At 39.1% G+C, this 13813-nt stretch overlaps 2 protein-coding genes across 7 annotated transcripts; both read left to right on the plus strand.

Moving 5' to 3' along the window:
- Positions 1-493: 493 nt before the first annotated feature.
- prc1b (protein regulator of cytokinesis 1b) lies at positions 494-9664 on the plus strand. Of its 6 annotated transcripts, XM_074659164.1 has the most exons (15): positions 494-636; positions 844-976; positions 2893-3015; positions 3188-3421; positions 4119-4289; positions 4476-4625; positions 4732-4879; positions 4970-5106; positions 5842-5937; positions 6041-6187; positions 6277-6387; positions 6507-6620; positions 7883-8065; positions 8185-8219; positions 8607-8798. In XM_074659164.1, the coding sequence occupies exons 1-15, from the start codon at positions 626-628 to the stop codon at positions 8653-8655; spliced, it is 1842 nt and encodes a 613-aa protein (XP_074515265.1). In that variant the 5' UTR covers positions 494-625; the 3' UTR covers positions 8656-8798. The 6 variants fall into 6 exon arrangements, with proteins under 6 accessions (XP_074515265.1, XP_074515273.1, XP_074515282.1 ...); XM_074659172.1 differs by lacking the exon at positions 8185-8219 and having other exon boundaries at positions 8607-9664; XM_074659181.1 differs by lacking the exon at positions 6507-6620.
- Positions 9665-10394: 730 nt separating this feature from the next.
- ptpmt1 (protein tyrosine phosphatase mitochondrial 1) lies at positions 10395-13748 on the plus strand. Its single transcript, XM_074659235.1, has 4 exons — positions 10395-10676; positions 12193-12273; positions 12363-12554; positions 12783-13748. Exons 1-4 carry the CDS (start codon positions 10461-10463, stop codon positions 12909-12911), a joined length of 618 nt encoding a protein of 205 aa, XP_074515336.1. The 5' UTR covers positions 10395-10460; the 3' UTR covers positions 12912-13748.
- Positions 13749-13813: the final 65 nt, after the last annotated feature.

Below are 13813 nucleotides of genomic sequence, written 5' to 3' on the forward strand. Positions count from 1 at the left end.
CTCCAAAAACATCATATATCATAGTATAGTAAAACACTGACTGTACTTTTTTCTGCAGAATGAGTACTTTTACTTTTTATACTTTGTCATACTATTTACATACTTTTACTAAATGTTTTCAATGCAGTACTTTCTTTACTTGTAGTGGAGTATTTCCCCAGTGTGGTATTAGTAGTTTTCCTTCAGTAAAGTATCTGAATACTTCAGTCTAATATTAACAACAGCATCATTGTTACCAGATTGTTACATGAAGTGTCAAACTGCTGCTGAACATCAACCACACCCTCCATGAAACTAGTGCGTTTGTTTTTATTCATGAGCTCATTCACCGATGGGCGGTTCACTCTCAACTCCCAATGATTAAACAGTCGAAGCCGCCGGCGGCCACCATTGGTTTAAAACAACAAGCGCTCCCCGCAGAACGAACGAGCCAATCAGAGAGCAGAACGCCGCAGAACGAGCCAATCAGAGAGCAGAACGTCACTGGACGCGTATTTTGAACTGTGGTACAACAAACGGCCGGACTGACTGAGATCAGCAGAGCAGAGAGAGGATCCTCTCTGGGACTAACTTTAGGTTATTATCAAACTGTTTTAATATAATCACAACACACTGGGATTTAACGATGAGAAAGAGGTAAGTTTAAAACTTATTTTCGCTATAAAGTGAGTTTGTTAAACGTAAAATAACGTTATATACTCGCTAAACGAGATAGCAAGTAGCTTAGCTAACGCCAACGTCTGTTAGCTCGATCAGATGAGTGATTTCTGTGTTTTCTTTAGTTTAAATGTCTCTATCAGTGCCATCAGACTGATTTATTGAGTTGTCTGTGTGTCCCTGTAGTGAGGTGCTGGCAGCAGAGGCTGTGTCCTGCCTGAATAAAGCTCTGTGCCACCTGAAGGACATCTGGGAGGAGATAGGGATCCCTGAGGACCAGAGACTGCAGAGGACTAATGTTGTCAAGAACCACATTAAGGTGAGACATCGAGATCCACATGGGACTTCAATCAGCATGTAATGATACCTAAACCTGCTGCTCTCTCAGGTCTGCAACTGTATCTGTGATCTGTGAGATTATAAACCGGTTTCTATAGAGGAGGGTGGGGGGGCTTTACAGAAACAACAGCAGCAATCAGGAGTGAAACTACATCATCTAGACATCTATCTGGTCTGTAGTCAACAGAGCTTTTCATTTTGGGTTGTAACTATCATACAAGGAATTTGCCTTGATGTTTTGGTGAGGGGAAAATAAAGTACTGCAAGGTACATCTGTCACTTTATGAACATGTTATATAATATGTACATACCTGTCACTGTAAGGCAAGGCAGCTTTATTTGAATAGCACATTTCAGCAACAGGGCAGTTCAAAGTGCTTTACACAAACATTCAAGAACATTGTGACAAAGTGCAAAAGAACATTAAGACATAATTAAAACGATTAGAAAATAAAAACAAGCTAAAAATAAAAGCTAGAATAGAAGCCATGTTATGTTATGCTTTTCCAAACATAGCATAGCAAACATAACAAAACATAACACCGGTGCCATAATACAAAAATAAATAATATCTTACATTTAATATGTACATATATATATATATATACACATACACATCGCCTCACACTCCCACACAGAGTCAGGTCCAGCCTTCATGAACATTTTCCACCTGAGAAGCAGGTCCCTTAGCGGGATCTTGCTTCCACTCTTTCCCATTTTAACCCCTGGTTAAATTAAACTATTCCCAGAACAGTTATCACTGTAAAAATAAATCCTACATGCTGTACATAATCCTCTAGTCCACGTATATCCATCCAGTATTTTCTTTTTTTCACTATTTGTATTGTTTACTACTCCTGTATATAGACATACGATTTTTATTTTATTTTTTAAATAAACCTGATTCTGATAGATATACATTGAAAAAAATAATACATTAAAATATGAAAGAGTACTGTAAAACATATTCATAATATATCTGTTTTATGATGAAAGAGCTGCACAGGTGTGTGCAAAACATCGACCAGTGTAATGTGCAAAAATTCAGACTATTAATATTGACTAGATCCTTGATTGACTGATACTGGATTTATTTAGGCTGATATTGATATTCTGATAACAAAAAATTGGGACCAAGATATGCACTGATTTTACAGTCTATAAATATACTTGTAATGGCAAGTTTCTAGATGACCTCAAACATCTCATTTTGGTACAGCAGTTTCTTCCTTCTGATCAGCTGTCACATACATTGATAACCAGAGTATCTATGATGAGATAAAATGTGTTTATCAGGCTAAAATTTTCACTCTTGATTTATGTGAAACGTATCTTAGAAATGTCCATAACAGTGACAGGTGTTTTATTTTGTTTTGCTCCATATATCCTCCAACTTCAATCTTCCAACAATCCTGCAAGATTCCTCCCTTTTGATATTTACAAACAAATGTTTTCACTTGAGGCAACGGTGTGGCAACAAAGAAGCTTTCAGTATACAAACTGGTGGAGGAAAAACTTTCTGGAAAAAAGATTTAAAAATGTTATGCAGCAATTACCATTTCATGTTTTCCACAGTTGAGTTGAATTACTTTGTGCTCTCATCTCCTGGAGGGTTTACAGGCAGCGCTAGTGTGTATTAATAAACTAGGACAGCTACTAATAAAGCAGCATTTTAGACATCCGTCTGCACCAACAACCAGTATTACTGTATAATGAGTAAACTCAAAATTAGACATATGGTGGGATTGGAAAGAAATCAAAAATATCTGTATACATATTGGCAAAAATGACCATCAGAAAGATCTGTTACTGGATACTTGACACTATTTCAATATCCACACACATCCATCTGGCATCTGCATAATGCTGATTTTTTTTTGTATCTTTATCCTCCAGAGTTTACTAGATATGATGATCAAAGAAGAGGATTCTCTGAAGAAGAGGCTCATAAGCAGCATTCAGACCTGCAGGACGGAAATGGAGAAACTCTACCTGGAGCTGCAGCTGACCGGGTTTGAGGTAAAAACAGCTGGAACATCTGCAGTGTTAAAAACACAACACACTCTTCTGTTACAAAACCAGCAGAGTGAAGTTGCTAACACGGAATGCAAGTTCTTAGTTGCTTGATGAAAAACAGACTTAAGAAACATTTTGTAAAGTGACCTCGTTGTTATGTCCTCTGTCCGTTCAGGAGGAGACCGGTATCACCATGCTCCAGCAGGAGAAGAACATCCGCACACAGGTGGAGGCTCTGATGAAGGAGAAGACCCTGCGGATGCAGCAGCTGAAGGTTCTGCTGGACCAGGACCAGGACCTGTGCGACATCCTGTGCTCCATGCCCTATGGCATCGCTCCGGACTCCGTCCCCACGCCGGAACAGCTGGAGAGCTTCAGCCAACACATCACTAACCAGAACGCAGAGAAGGTGGGAGCTCGTTTTATTACATCTACGTCTCCTCTGTTCAGTTATTCTGACTGCATGAGTAGAAAAGTCGTATTTCTTTCAGGGCTGCAGGTTATACTGTAGGTGGAGGTGGTGGAAGATGGGCACAAAATATATCTGGAAAATGTTTGTGCTTTTGCTGCAAAATAGTCTTCAATGTGTCAGATGAAAGCCTCGTTTTGGCAATTTATTTAATGTTTGTGCTCCTCCACATTGATACAATTCAAACCCTCAACCCCTGGTTGAAAATAGTGAGAGGAGGTTGATTCTCTCACTTACTAGAAATAATTTATATTACCTGACAAGTGATATTTTAATTAAAAGTCTTGTCAAATGGCTTCTTTGTGATCATAGTTTTCATCTTGGTTTGACATGTTTTCACATGCAACAAGACTTTGGGACGGGACATTTGAGAATTCATGTTAAATGAAGAGTGTTTGTCACGTGTACATTCCTCTTCTAAATGATAACATTTAGGAGTGTAAGAAAGTGTAGATACACTATCACGATATGTTTTGTGATACTGTAACTGGTTTTAACATAAAAATACAAATCTGGCATACAACAACAAATAGCAGGTCGGTACAAAGGATCACAGAGCAACAACACAAATATTTGTCATAAACACAATCTAATCTGTGCTTGACCAAATGGTGCTCCGCTCCTCTCGTGGTTTCAGACAAGGCGGTATGCTGAGTTCATGGACCTCAAAAGGCAGATCATCTTGTTCATGGGAGAGCTGGACCAGATCCCCGAGACCAGCTTCGAGAAGGACGTCGTCTGTGAGGACGAGGACTCTTTTTGCCTTTCAAGAGACAATATCACGTCTCTCAAACTGCTCGTTTGTCAGGTAAGATGGTTTCATAACACTGCGTCTGGTTCATTTTTTAAGGAAAGTAGTTTTTCCCACAAATAATAATCAGGTGTTGAAAGTTGACTGATTGTGTTGTTGGCTGATGTTTTATATAGTCCAGTCAAAGCGATTACAGCACTGAGTTGTTAACTGCTGCTACTTGGTGTCGTGTTGATCCTGCAGCTGGAGGAACGTAAGGCGGAGAACGAGGCGATGTGTGAGGCTCACAGAGAAAGGATCCAGCGGTTGTGGGACCGACTGACGGTTCCTCAGGAGGAGAGAGAGGCCTTCAACGAACACATGGTCTCATCCAGGAGGAGGAACCTGGAAGCGGTGAGAAGATTGACTTCTTAGTTCATCTGTTTTTATTTCTGTTGTTCATGTTCAGCTTTGACTGTCTGTACTGTGGCTATGTTTTTACTTTATCTTTCTTCCTCAGTTACACGCAGAAGTTCAGCGTCTGGAGGAGCTCAAAATGTTAAACATCCACAACGTCACCGACGCCATCCGCTCCGAGATCGCCGTGTTTTGGGAGAAGTGCTTCTTCAGCACCGACCAGCGGCAGGATTTCTCTCCGTATTTTAGCGGTGGGTTCTTCTCTTGTTTAACGTTGTCTTGATCTGAACAATAATGGAGTTTATAAAAGTGCTAAGACTTTTAACTGGTTTCATTTTTAGTGGACTTTACTGAAGAGCTGTTGAGTCTGCATGACGCTGAGATCCAGCGCTTGAAGCAGCATTATGAGGATCACAAAGAGCTTTTTGACGGCGTTCACCAGTGGGAAGATAGCTGGAGACTCTTCCTCCAGCTGGAGGTGAGTACGCTCTGACAGGGAAAGGAAACTAACACTTGTTATGAACTAAAACTGGAGTAGCAACACATCTTTCAATCCTCCTGAAGATGTGCTGATTAGAAGTTACAGAAAATGATCAGCTGCAATTTCTCGATTAAGAAGTATTTTAAAATTGCACCTGGAATAAGTTAAAAAATCAAGTTAAATGTTCTCCCCGTGTTAGTGTGGGGTTTCTCCGGGTTCTCCGGCTTCCTCCCACAGTCCAAAGACATGCATGTTAGGTTCATTGTTGACTCTAAATGTCCCGTAGGTGTGAATGTGAGTGTGAATAGTTGTATGTCTCTATGTGTCAGTTAAGTGTATGCTATATTTAGAATATTTTCCGACGGGGAACTGAATTGAATCTGTAGTGTTTTTGTCAACGGAGTCTGGCTGGCTTTCTTTTTTAGGTAACATCTTGCATCGCTTCGCGTCAGGGTTTATTTCACAACAATGTCCGGCTCGCTGTACATTGTCCCTTTCTTATTGAAACCTATCTAACTGTAAGCCTTTATAAAATATCCCAGTGTACAAATCACAAAAAGGAAATCATTAAAACTTTACTCACTTACAGAGAGAAAAATAACAACGGCATTTGTCATTTAAAAACTCTGACTATATCATTACACCCCTGAATGTATTTGTCTTATGTGGTTACACTGCTGCATGCTAAAGAACTGTTTTTATTAAGGTCTGTCTCTTTCATCTTTCTCACAGAAAAAAGCCACAGATCCGACGCGTTTCACTAACAGAGGAGGAAACCTTCTCAAAGAGGAGAAACAGAGGTCTGACCTGCATAAGAGCCTGCCGAAGGTAAGACATGAAGGCTGCCTTTTGTTATCTAAACTGAAAATATAATAACAATTTTATAGCATTTTACAATAACTAAACGTCACATATGTGTTTGTCTTTTTAGCTGGAAAAGAAACTAAAAGCCCAGATCGACGTGTGGGAAAGTGAACAGGATCGTGAGTTTCTAGTAAACGGCCAGATGTTTCTTCAGTATGTGGAGGATCAGTGGGAGCTGCACCGAATAGAGAAAGAGAAGGAGAAACAAGAGAGGGTAAACAAGCTGCTTGGTTATATTATAGCCTGTATGTTTGCTGGGAAACGTGTTGACTGACTCTACTTCTCTTTACAAACTCTTAACAGCAACTGAAGAAGAGCAAACAGACAGAGGAGGATATGCTGTACGGAACGGCGGTACGAACCCCGACCAAACGCAGACTCCTCGGCACTCACACCCCAAATAAATCACGGAAGGTGGGAAACCCACTCCACTTTTACTGTTCTGCTATAAATTCTTGCTTTAATACAAATCCAGTGTCTTTCCTTGTCATAGTCTGTCAGCACTAACCCGCTCCCTCTGCCTCTCTCTTCAGTTTAACGCCACTTCCAGCCTCTCTAGCGCCACCTCTAACAGCACCGGTCGCTCCGTCTTCGGTGGGACGGTCTGCCGCTCTCCTGGGCCCCGCCCACCTCTCTCAGCAAACAAGGTCGGTTTCTTTTTCAAGTAGGGTTGGGCCGGTGTAAAAAAAAAATCAACCGGTTTGATTTTAAGCCAATCACTGGACCGGTGTATCTTACTTGACTCGGCAGCTGCGGCCGCTCCATCAAAACTACAATGAGAATAGCTGGTCCACCTTAAAGGTCAGCTCATCGTAGGTGAGCCTGGGTCGTTGTTGTTCCTAACTTCGGGGCTAACTTAAACAAAACAAACTAAAAATAAAAATACAAGCTGAATTTAGCGCTGTGAGGGCGTCGGCACTGGTTGCTGATGAAGGCTACGTTTTAATGCGCCGGAACGTGTCATAATGACAAATGACAATTCAGCCGGATTGCATGTAATCAAACCGGTGTAAACTCGTTCATCGGACCGGAGCGGCAAAACCAGAAATTGACCCAACTCTATTTTCAAGATGGAAGAAGTAGAAACGACTATGGAGGGCTGCAACTAACAATTATTTTCATTATTGATTAGTCTGCCGATTATTTTCTTGATTAATTATTTAGTCTGTAATATGTCAGAAAAAAAGTGAAAAAGTTCCATCCCTGTTTCTCAATGTCAAAGGTGAAATGTCTTGTTTTGTCAGTCTAAAACTCAAAGATATTCAGTTTTTTTTATATGTTATAAAACAGAGAAAAGAAGAAAATCTACATATTTGAGAGGCTGAATATTACGTCTGTATTTTTCAACCCGGACCGTCATTCCCATGTTTTTGTGTCTAAGTGACTAATGGGGACAATAACTTTTTTAATTGAGGGAGAACGCTGTAACCGGCAGCCGCTAAATGAACTGCGAGGGCAACTGTGCAGCATTAATATAAAGTTACGTCCACTGAAGGTTCTTGTTTTTGCCACTGACAGGCTCAGATTGTTATTTGAAGTGTCTGACATTATGGAAAGGACCCTACAGAGAAATAGGACATTTCTTACCTTTTTCTTGATCAGGTCTGTTTGTTATCATGTCCAAGTCCCGCTCAAGGAGAAGTCTCGTGTAAGACCCCGTCCACATTGTGGAAATCATCTAAATATTCAGCCATGACATTGAAAATATTTTAGATAACACTAAGCTACGCTTTCTGTACTCCAACACAACAAACTCTGCCGTTTCCACCATGGATGTATTCCACTATTCCACCGTTGTCTTAAGGCAACACGTCGCCTCGACAGATTTCACAAAAAGATTTTCCATTTTATTCTAAAAAACAATTTATGTATTGTGATGTTAAACACTCGTCTGCTGTGTGTCCTGCAGGGTTCAGCAGCAAGGATGCCAGGTGGCGGTAAACCTCCAAACCCTCGACTGCTGCAGGGCTGTAACAAGGAGAACGAGGCCCAGCTGAAGGGAAGCCCTCTGAGCGGTGCGTTGCTGACCCCCGCTGGTCAACAGCGTAACTTCAGCATAGCCTCTGTTGCCAGCACGTATTCAGAGTTTGTGGTAATTTACACTTTTGTCTCTAATCACTTTTCTCTGCTTCTTTTTCCTCATTCCTGTGCAATAACACATTTCTGTGTGTTGTAGAGGATGACATGCTAATGGTGTAATTTATATTTTAGAGGGACTTGGTCAACACTGATTCTGTTCAATCAAGGTCTGTTTGAGTCCTAAAACTGTGTGTAATTCTGACTAATCCCTTTTTATGCAGTAATAGTCGCATGCTTCTAATTAAAGGGAAATTTACCCGTAAAGAGCAACTTAGCATGCTGCTTTCACTTTAACATGCACAGTCAGCGTTTAAACGAAAGCAAGGATTTCTGCAGTGAAGAGCACATCTCATAAGTCAGTGTTTAAAACTGTATTAGTCCGTCTGTCTTCTCTCTAATTCACACTAACAGCCTTCACAGTGCGTCACTTCATGATGATTAGAAAATGTAAAGCGGCTGTTGATGACAAGTTTGCTTCAGTGTCGTCTCTCTATTGTGTCGTCACGTTAACGTTCAAGGATTCAACCTCAACGTCTGCTTCTCTGTCTCCACAGCGAGACCTGTCCAAGGCCACTGACGCCAAGATCCAGCACGACATCCTGAACTCCACCACCACCAACCTTTGACCTCTCCCTTAGCTGTCCTTTGGATGAAGTTCTGATCTCCCCAAAAACAGCATCACTGCCTTTCACTGCTTTTATATGTAAATGAAGGTAATATATATCAAGTGTTAAAGTCAGTGATGAACAAGGAGCTCAGCGGTCTATCACTGTCTGTAAACAGGAAGAAACACGATTGTATCATAAGTTAAACTAACACTACTTTGGCTCTCATTCATAAATTTAGCCAGTTATTGAGATGTAATAAACGTTGTCGGCATTTTGTACTGCACATTTGTTTTTGTTTTTGTTTTTTTAAAAAGAAACGAAAGAAATGTAAGATTTCTGATGTTATGCAATCCGTGATTACAGGACAAATGTATTCTGAATACTTTGCACTTTTTTTAGTAAATATATTGCAGCGCATTCATTGTGTCATTTTACACACACACACTCACACTGTTCACCTCCAAATCTGTTTTGATACATGTTTGTATGTATTTTTGTACATATTTCTATCCGCTGTTCTCTTCAGAGTAACTCCTGTTTGACAAAGACGTTAGTTGTTTAAACAGGCTGTTAGTTATTAAAGGGGACATATCATAAAAAAAACAACACTTTTTCAGTGCTTGTGTTCATACATCTGGGTATCTGGAGTTCCTACCAACCCACAAACTGTGACATCAGACAACCCAGTCAGTTTTTTTGTGGGCTTCCTATATCAGAAAACATGTGATTCAACAAAACATTCAGATTTGGCTCCCCTTCCTATGGTGAATACAGGTATATTCACACAGACAGGATGAGAAAAACGTGTAAACATGTTCTAGTAGAAACCCAAAATACAAGTATGAACCTGGAAATTAGATAAAATGATATGTCCCCTTTAAGCGTGTCATATTTTGGTGCTGCATCACAGTTTAAATATAGTTAAATCACATGGTTTTAGTACACTATCATGGCTGATTTGAATAAGCTTGTCAAAATATAATAAATGCATTTTCACTTGAAAAGCACAGACTGAGTATATTTTTTTAAGCTTCACAATGTTCCTTTTAATAAATATACATAAATATATATATCTTGTTTATTACCAGGTGTATGAGGTATACATTAGGAATTTGCTTTGGTTTGTTGGTGCAAATAAGCAGTAAAATAACAATAGTTTGGTTTAAAATGTTAGAATAATTTAAAAATAATGTTTTTTTAAATTCTACCAATATATATATATAGTAGTATATATAGTATATATACTATATATACTAGACTCAAGCTTATATTGTCAAATAAAAGATTAAAATTTATATGTTATCTCATGAGAATAGTTTACCACAAAAAATTTGCAAATATAATGTAATGTAAATATTTGCTTGTACTGTATGTCTCCAAAGATATGAGACCAATAAAATATATAAATATATATATAATAAAAAAATATATATATATATAATATAATATAAAAATATATATAATAAAATAGATATGTATATAATAAATTATATATATATATATATATATAAAATAAAATATATATATAATAGAATAAAAATATATTTATATAATAAAAATATAATGTAATAAAATAAAATAATTAAATACAGCTTGCAACAAACTGATTGACCATTAAACTATCACAAAGAATCGGTGGTTGTGTTTTTTTATTACATTGTTTGTGGCTTTAGATTTTGTGGAGGTCACAGGATTTTATTGTGAAGGATTCCCTCCGGAAGTCCTGTTGTTATCCTGCCGTAGAAGAAGAAGAGGAAGACACGCTGCCAGGTGGACAGGTTATCAGACTCAGAGCTGTGTATGTTAATGAAGAGCTGTCTCTCTTTACCAGCTCACTTTGTATATAGTGTATTAAACATTAGTGTCGTGATGTCGGGAGCTTTAGCTCGGCTGCTGTTCTACCCGACGTTAGTCTATAATGTCGTCATGGAGAAGATGACGAACAGACGCTGGTTTGACCGAGTCGACCAGACGGTGATCCTCGGAGCGCTGCCCTTCAGGTCCATCACCAAACAGGTCAGAGGTCAGGGGTCAGAGGTCAGCCTGTACTGGGCTATCTGTCTGTTTATCAGCTGGTGGAGGAAGTATTCACATCCTTTACTGCAGTAAAAGTACTAATACCACTCTGTGAATGTACTCCATTACAAGTAAAAGTACTGCATTTAAAAGCTTACTGAAGTAGAAGTATGTATCAGCTAAATGTACTTCAAGTTTAAAAAAAAGTAAAAGTAGTTATTGTACAGTAAAGTGTTCCCTGTCAGTGTTTTATTATTATTGATGATGTTTCTGGATTCATATTACTGCTGCATTAAAGGTCCCATATTGTAAAAAGTGAGATTTTCACATCTTTTATATTATAAAGCAGGTTTAAGTGCTAAATAAATACTGTGAAAGTATCAAAACGCTCAATATACGGAGAAATACACACAGCCCGTATTCAGAAACTGAGCTTTTGAAACAAGCCGTTTGGATTTCTGTCCATTTGTGATGTCACAAATAAACAATATTTAGACCATTTCACTTAAACATACTAAAAATGTCACAGTTTATTTCCTGTAGCAGTGTATGTAAATAACATCAGCTGACAGGAAGTAAACATGGATCCAAGCTGTTGCATAGCAACGCAATTCTGTTGCATTGAAATGCACTAAAACGGAGCGTTTCAGACAGAGAGTGAATATAGGATGATTCAGGCAGACAGTATGAGGAAAATAAAGTTTTTTATTTAACATTACAGCATGAAAACATGTTCTAGTAGAAACATAAAATACAAGTATGAACCTGAAAATGAGCACGATATGGGACCTTTAATGCTGATGTGAAGAACCATCAGATAATCACTCATTTTGACCAAGTAAAAAAAAGTTAGGAATGATTTAAAAGTCACAATAACGAGATATTACACGGTAATATGAGATAGTAGATCACAGTGATGCCATAAGAGATATTTGGAGCAGCAACGAGTAGGTAATTCATCTAAAAAAAAAAAAAAAAACTATGTTAAATATCAAGTAATCTTTTTAGTCATTTGGGAAGCTGATTTGATGCTGAGCAAAGCAAACAATTTTAATACATTTTACACTATTTTCTGCCATTTTCTTTGACAAAATGATTAATAAAGAAATTAATCAGCTTATAATACTGGCAAGATAGCCACAATATGAATTGAATGATGAATTGCTGTGGTCTTGTCTTGTAAGTTTTTGTTTTCCTTTTCTTTTATTGCTATGGACCCTCCTGTGTGTCTGAAATAAAGTTTGAATTATTAATTGATGAAACTAATCGTCAGTTGCAACCTTAATTTGTATGTATCAGAATCAGCTTTGTTGGCCAAGCATACAAGGAATTTGACTTTGGTATTTCATTGCTCTGTATGAAGTAGACCTAACAAGGACAACAAACAAACTGACTAGAAAAGTGCAACGATGCAGAGTGCAAAGAGTGCTGGGATAAATACGGAATGATTAACAGGTTACTTTATATTGTATTTGAGTTTGTATTTAAACTGATGGTTGTTGTTGTTGTGTTGCAGCTGGTAGAAACAGAAAATGTTCGAGGCGTTATCACCTTGAATGAGGAATATGAGACCAAATATTTCTGCAACTCATCTGAGGTGAGTTCACTTCACTTGTGTTTCCACTCAGAAGTCCCAGTGATTTATGACTGACTGGTTTGATTTGTTGTGTTTGATGGTGGCGGCAGGAGTGGCGGGCTGTAGGAGTGGAGCAGCTGAGGTTGAGCACGGTTGACATCACCGGCGTCCCGACCCTGGAGAACCTGCATCGAGGGGTGGACTTCGCCCTACAGCACCGAGAGAAGGGAAACAGCGTGTACGTCCACTGCAAGGCCGGACGCTGCCGAAGCGCCACAGTGGTGGCTGCGTATCTCATTCGGGTCAGTACGTAACTGTAGGGGGGGGCAAAATCCACAGTGGAGGGTTGGAAGAAAAGTTGGAAGATCCTCATTTGATTTAACGAACTCAGACTGCTGAAGCCTCATATTTACTTCAGCTGAACGTCCCAGTGCATTTTTACACAGAATGAGGACTTTTGTCCTCCGTCTCTCAGTCAGTCACTGAGGAGCAACCGTGTTGATTTTGACATTGTGTTTTTCTGCTCACAGTTACACTGCGTGACTCCAGAGGAAGCCTGTCAGAAGCTGGCGTCTATTCGGCCTCACATCCTGGTGCGCTCCGCTCAGCTGGAGATGCTGAGGAAATACCACCGGCAGGTGTGTGGACAGTCCAGCTGAGAGAGCAGGACGGCGGGTCCGACCTCACGGTGTCCCTATGGCTGATGGAAGACTGGACTCAGAGTTTTTACTGGGAAATGGTTTAAAAAAAGCTTTATATTCTCATGGATTTTTTTATAACCCTTATCACATAAAACCTTGAACTCCCTGACTACCTGGTTTCTTGCTTGTGGCTGAAACATGTAAAAGAAATGTAAAAACAAAAAAAATTCCAATATCTGAACAGTCCCTTGTTTGGGTTTCTGTAACCCGTCATCCTGTTTCAGCCAAAAATACAGTCAGATTCCTAAAACAAGCCAACAATACAATACTGTTTGTTTATGACTGTAATAAAAACACTTCACTTAAAGGAACAGTGTGAAACATTTGGGGGGGATCTATTGTCAGAAAGGGAATATAATATTAATAAGTATGTTTTCTTTAGTGTAGAATAACCCTGAAAATAAGAGTCGTGTTTTTGTTACCTTAGAATGAGCTGTTTGTATCTACATAGGGAGCGGGTCCTCTTCCATGAGCCGGCCGCCATGTTTCTACAGTAGCCCAGAACGGACAAACCAAACACTGACTCTAGAGAGGGACATTCACGTTTTTGCGTCGGCCACTGTCGTGCTCCTACAAGCTTGGCACACGGGAGAAGTTTCAGTTGGTTGCAATCTGCCGCCAAATCCTACATCCTCCACCTTTTAATCAAGTTGTTGTGTGGTTGTTGCAATAAGAAGAGGACATTTTAGTGCATAATTCAGCTGTAACTGTTTACTGAAAAACACTTTATTTCAGTTTATCATTTGTTCCTATGGTGCCTCATGACTTTTAAATTAAATATGTGTGATATGAAAACAGTCTATGCTGCTTTATTTTCAGCATCTAGGTATTACTGATAAATATATGTGTGTATGTGCATG

The sequence above is a fragment of the Sebastes fasciatus genome, chromosome 2, assembly GCF_043250625.1.
Source record: "Sebastes fasciatus isolate fSebFas1 chromosome 2, fSebFas1.pri, whole genome shotgun sequence".
Classification (NCBI taxonomy): domain Eukaryota; kingdom Metazoa; phylum Chordata; class Actinopteri; order Perciformes; family Sebastidae; genus Sebastes; species Sebastes fasciatus.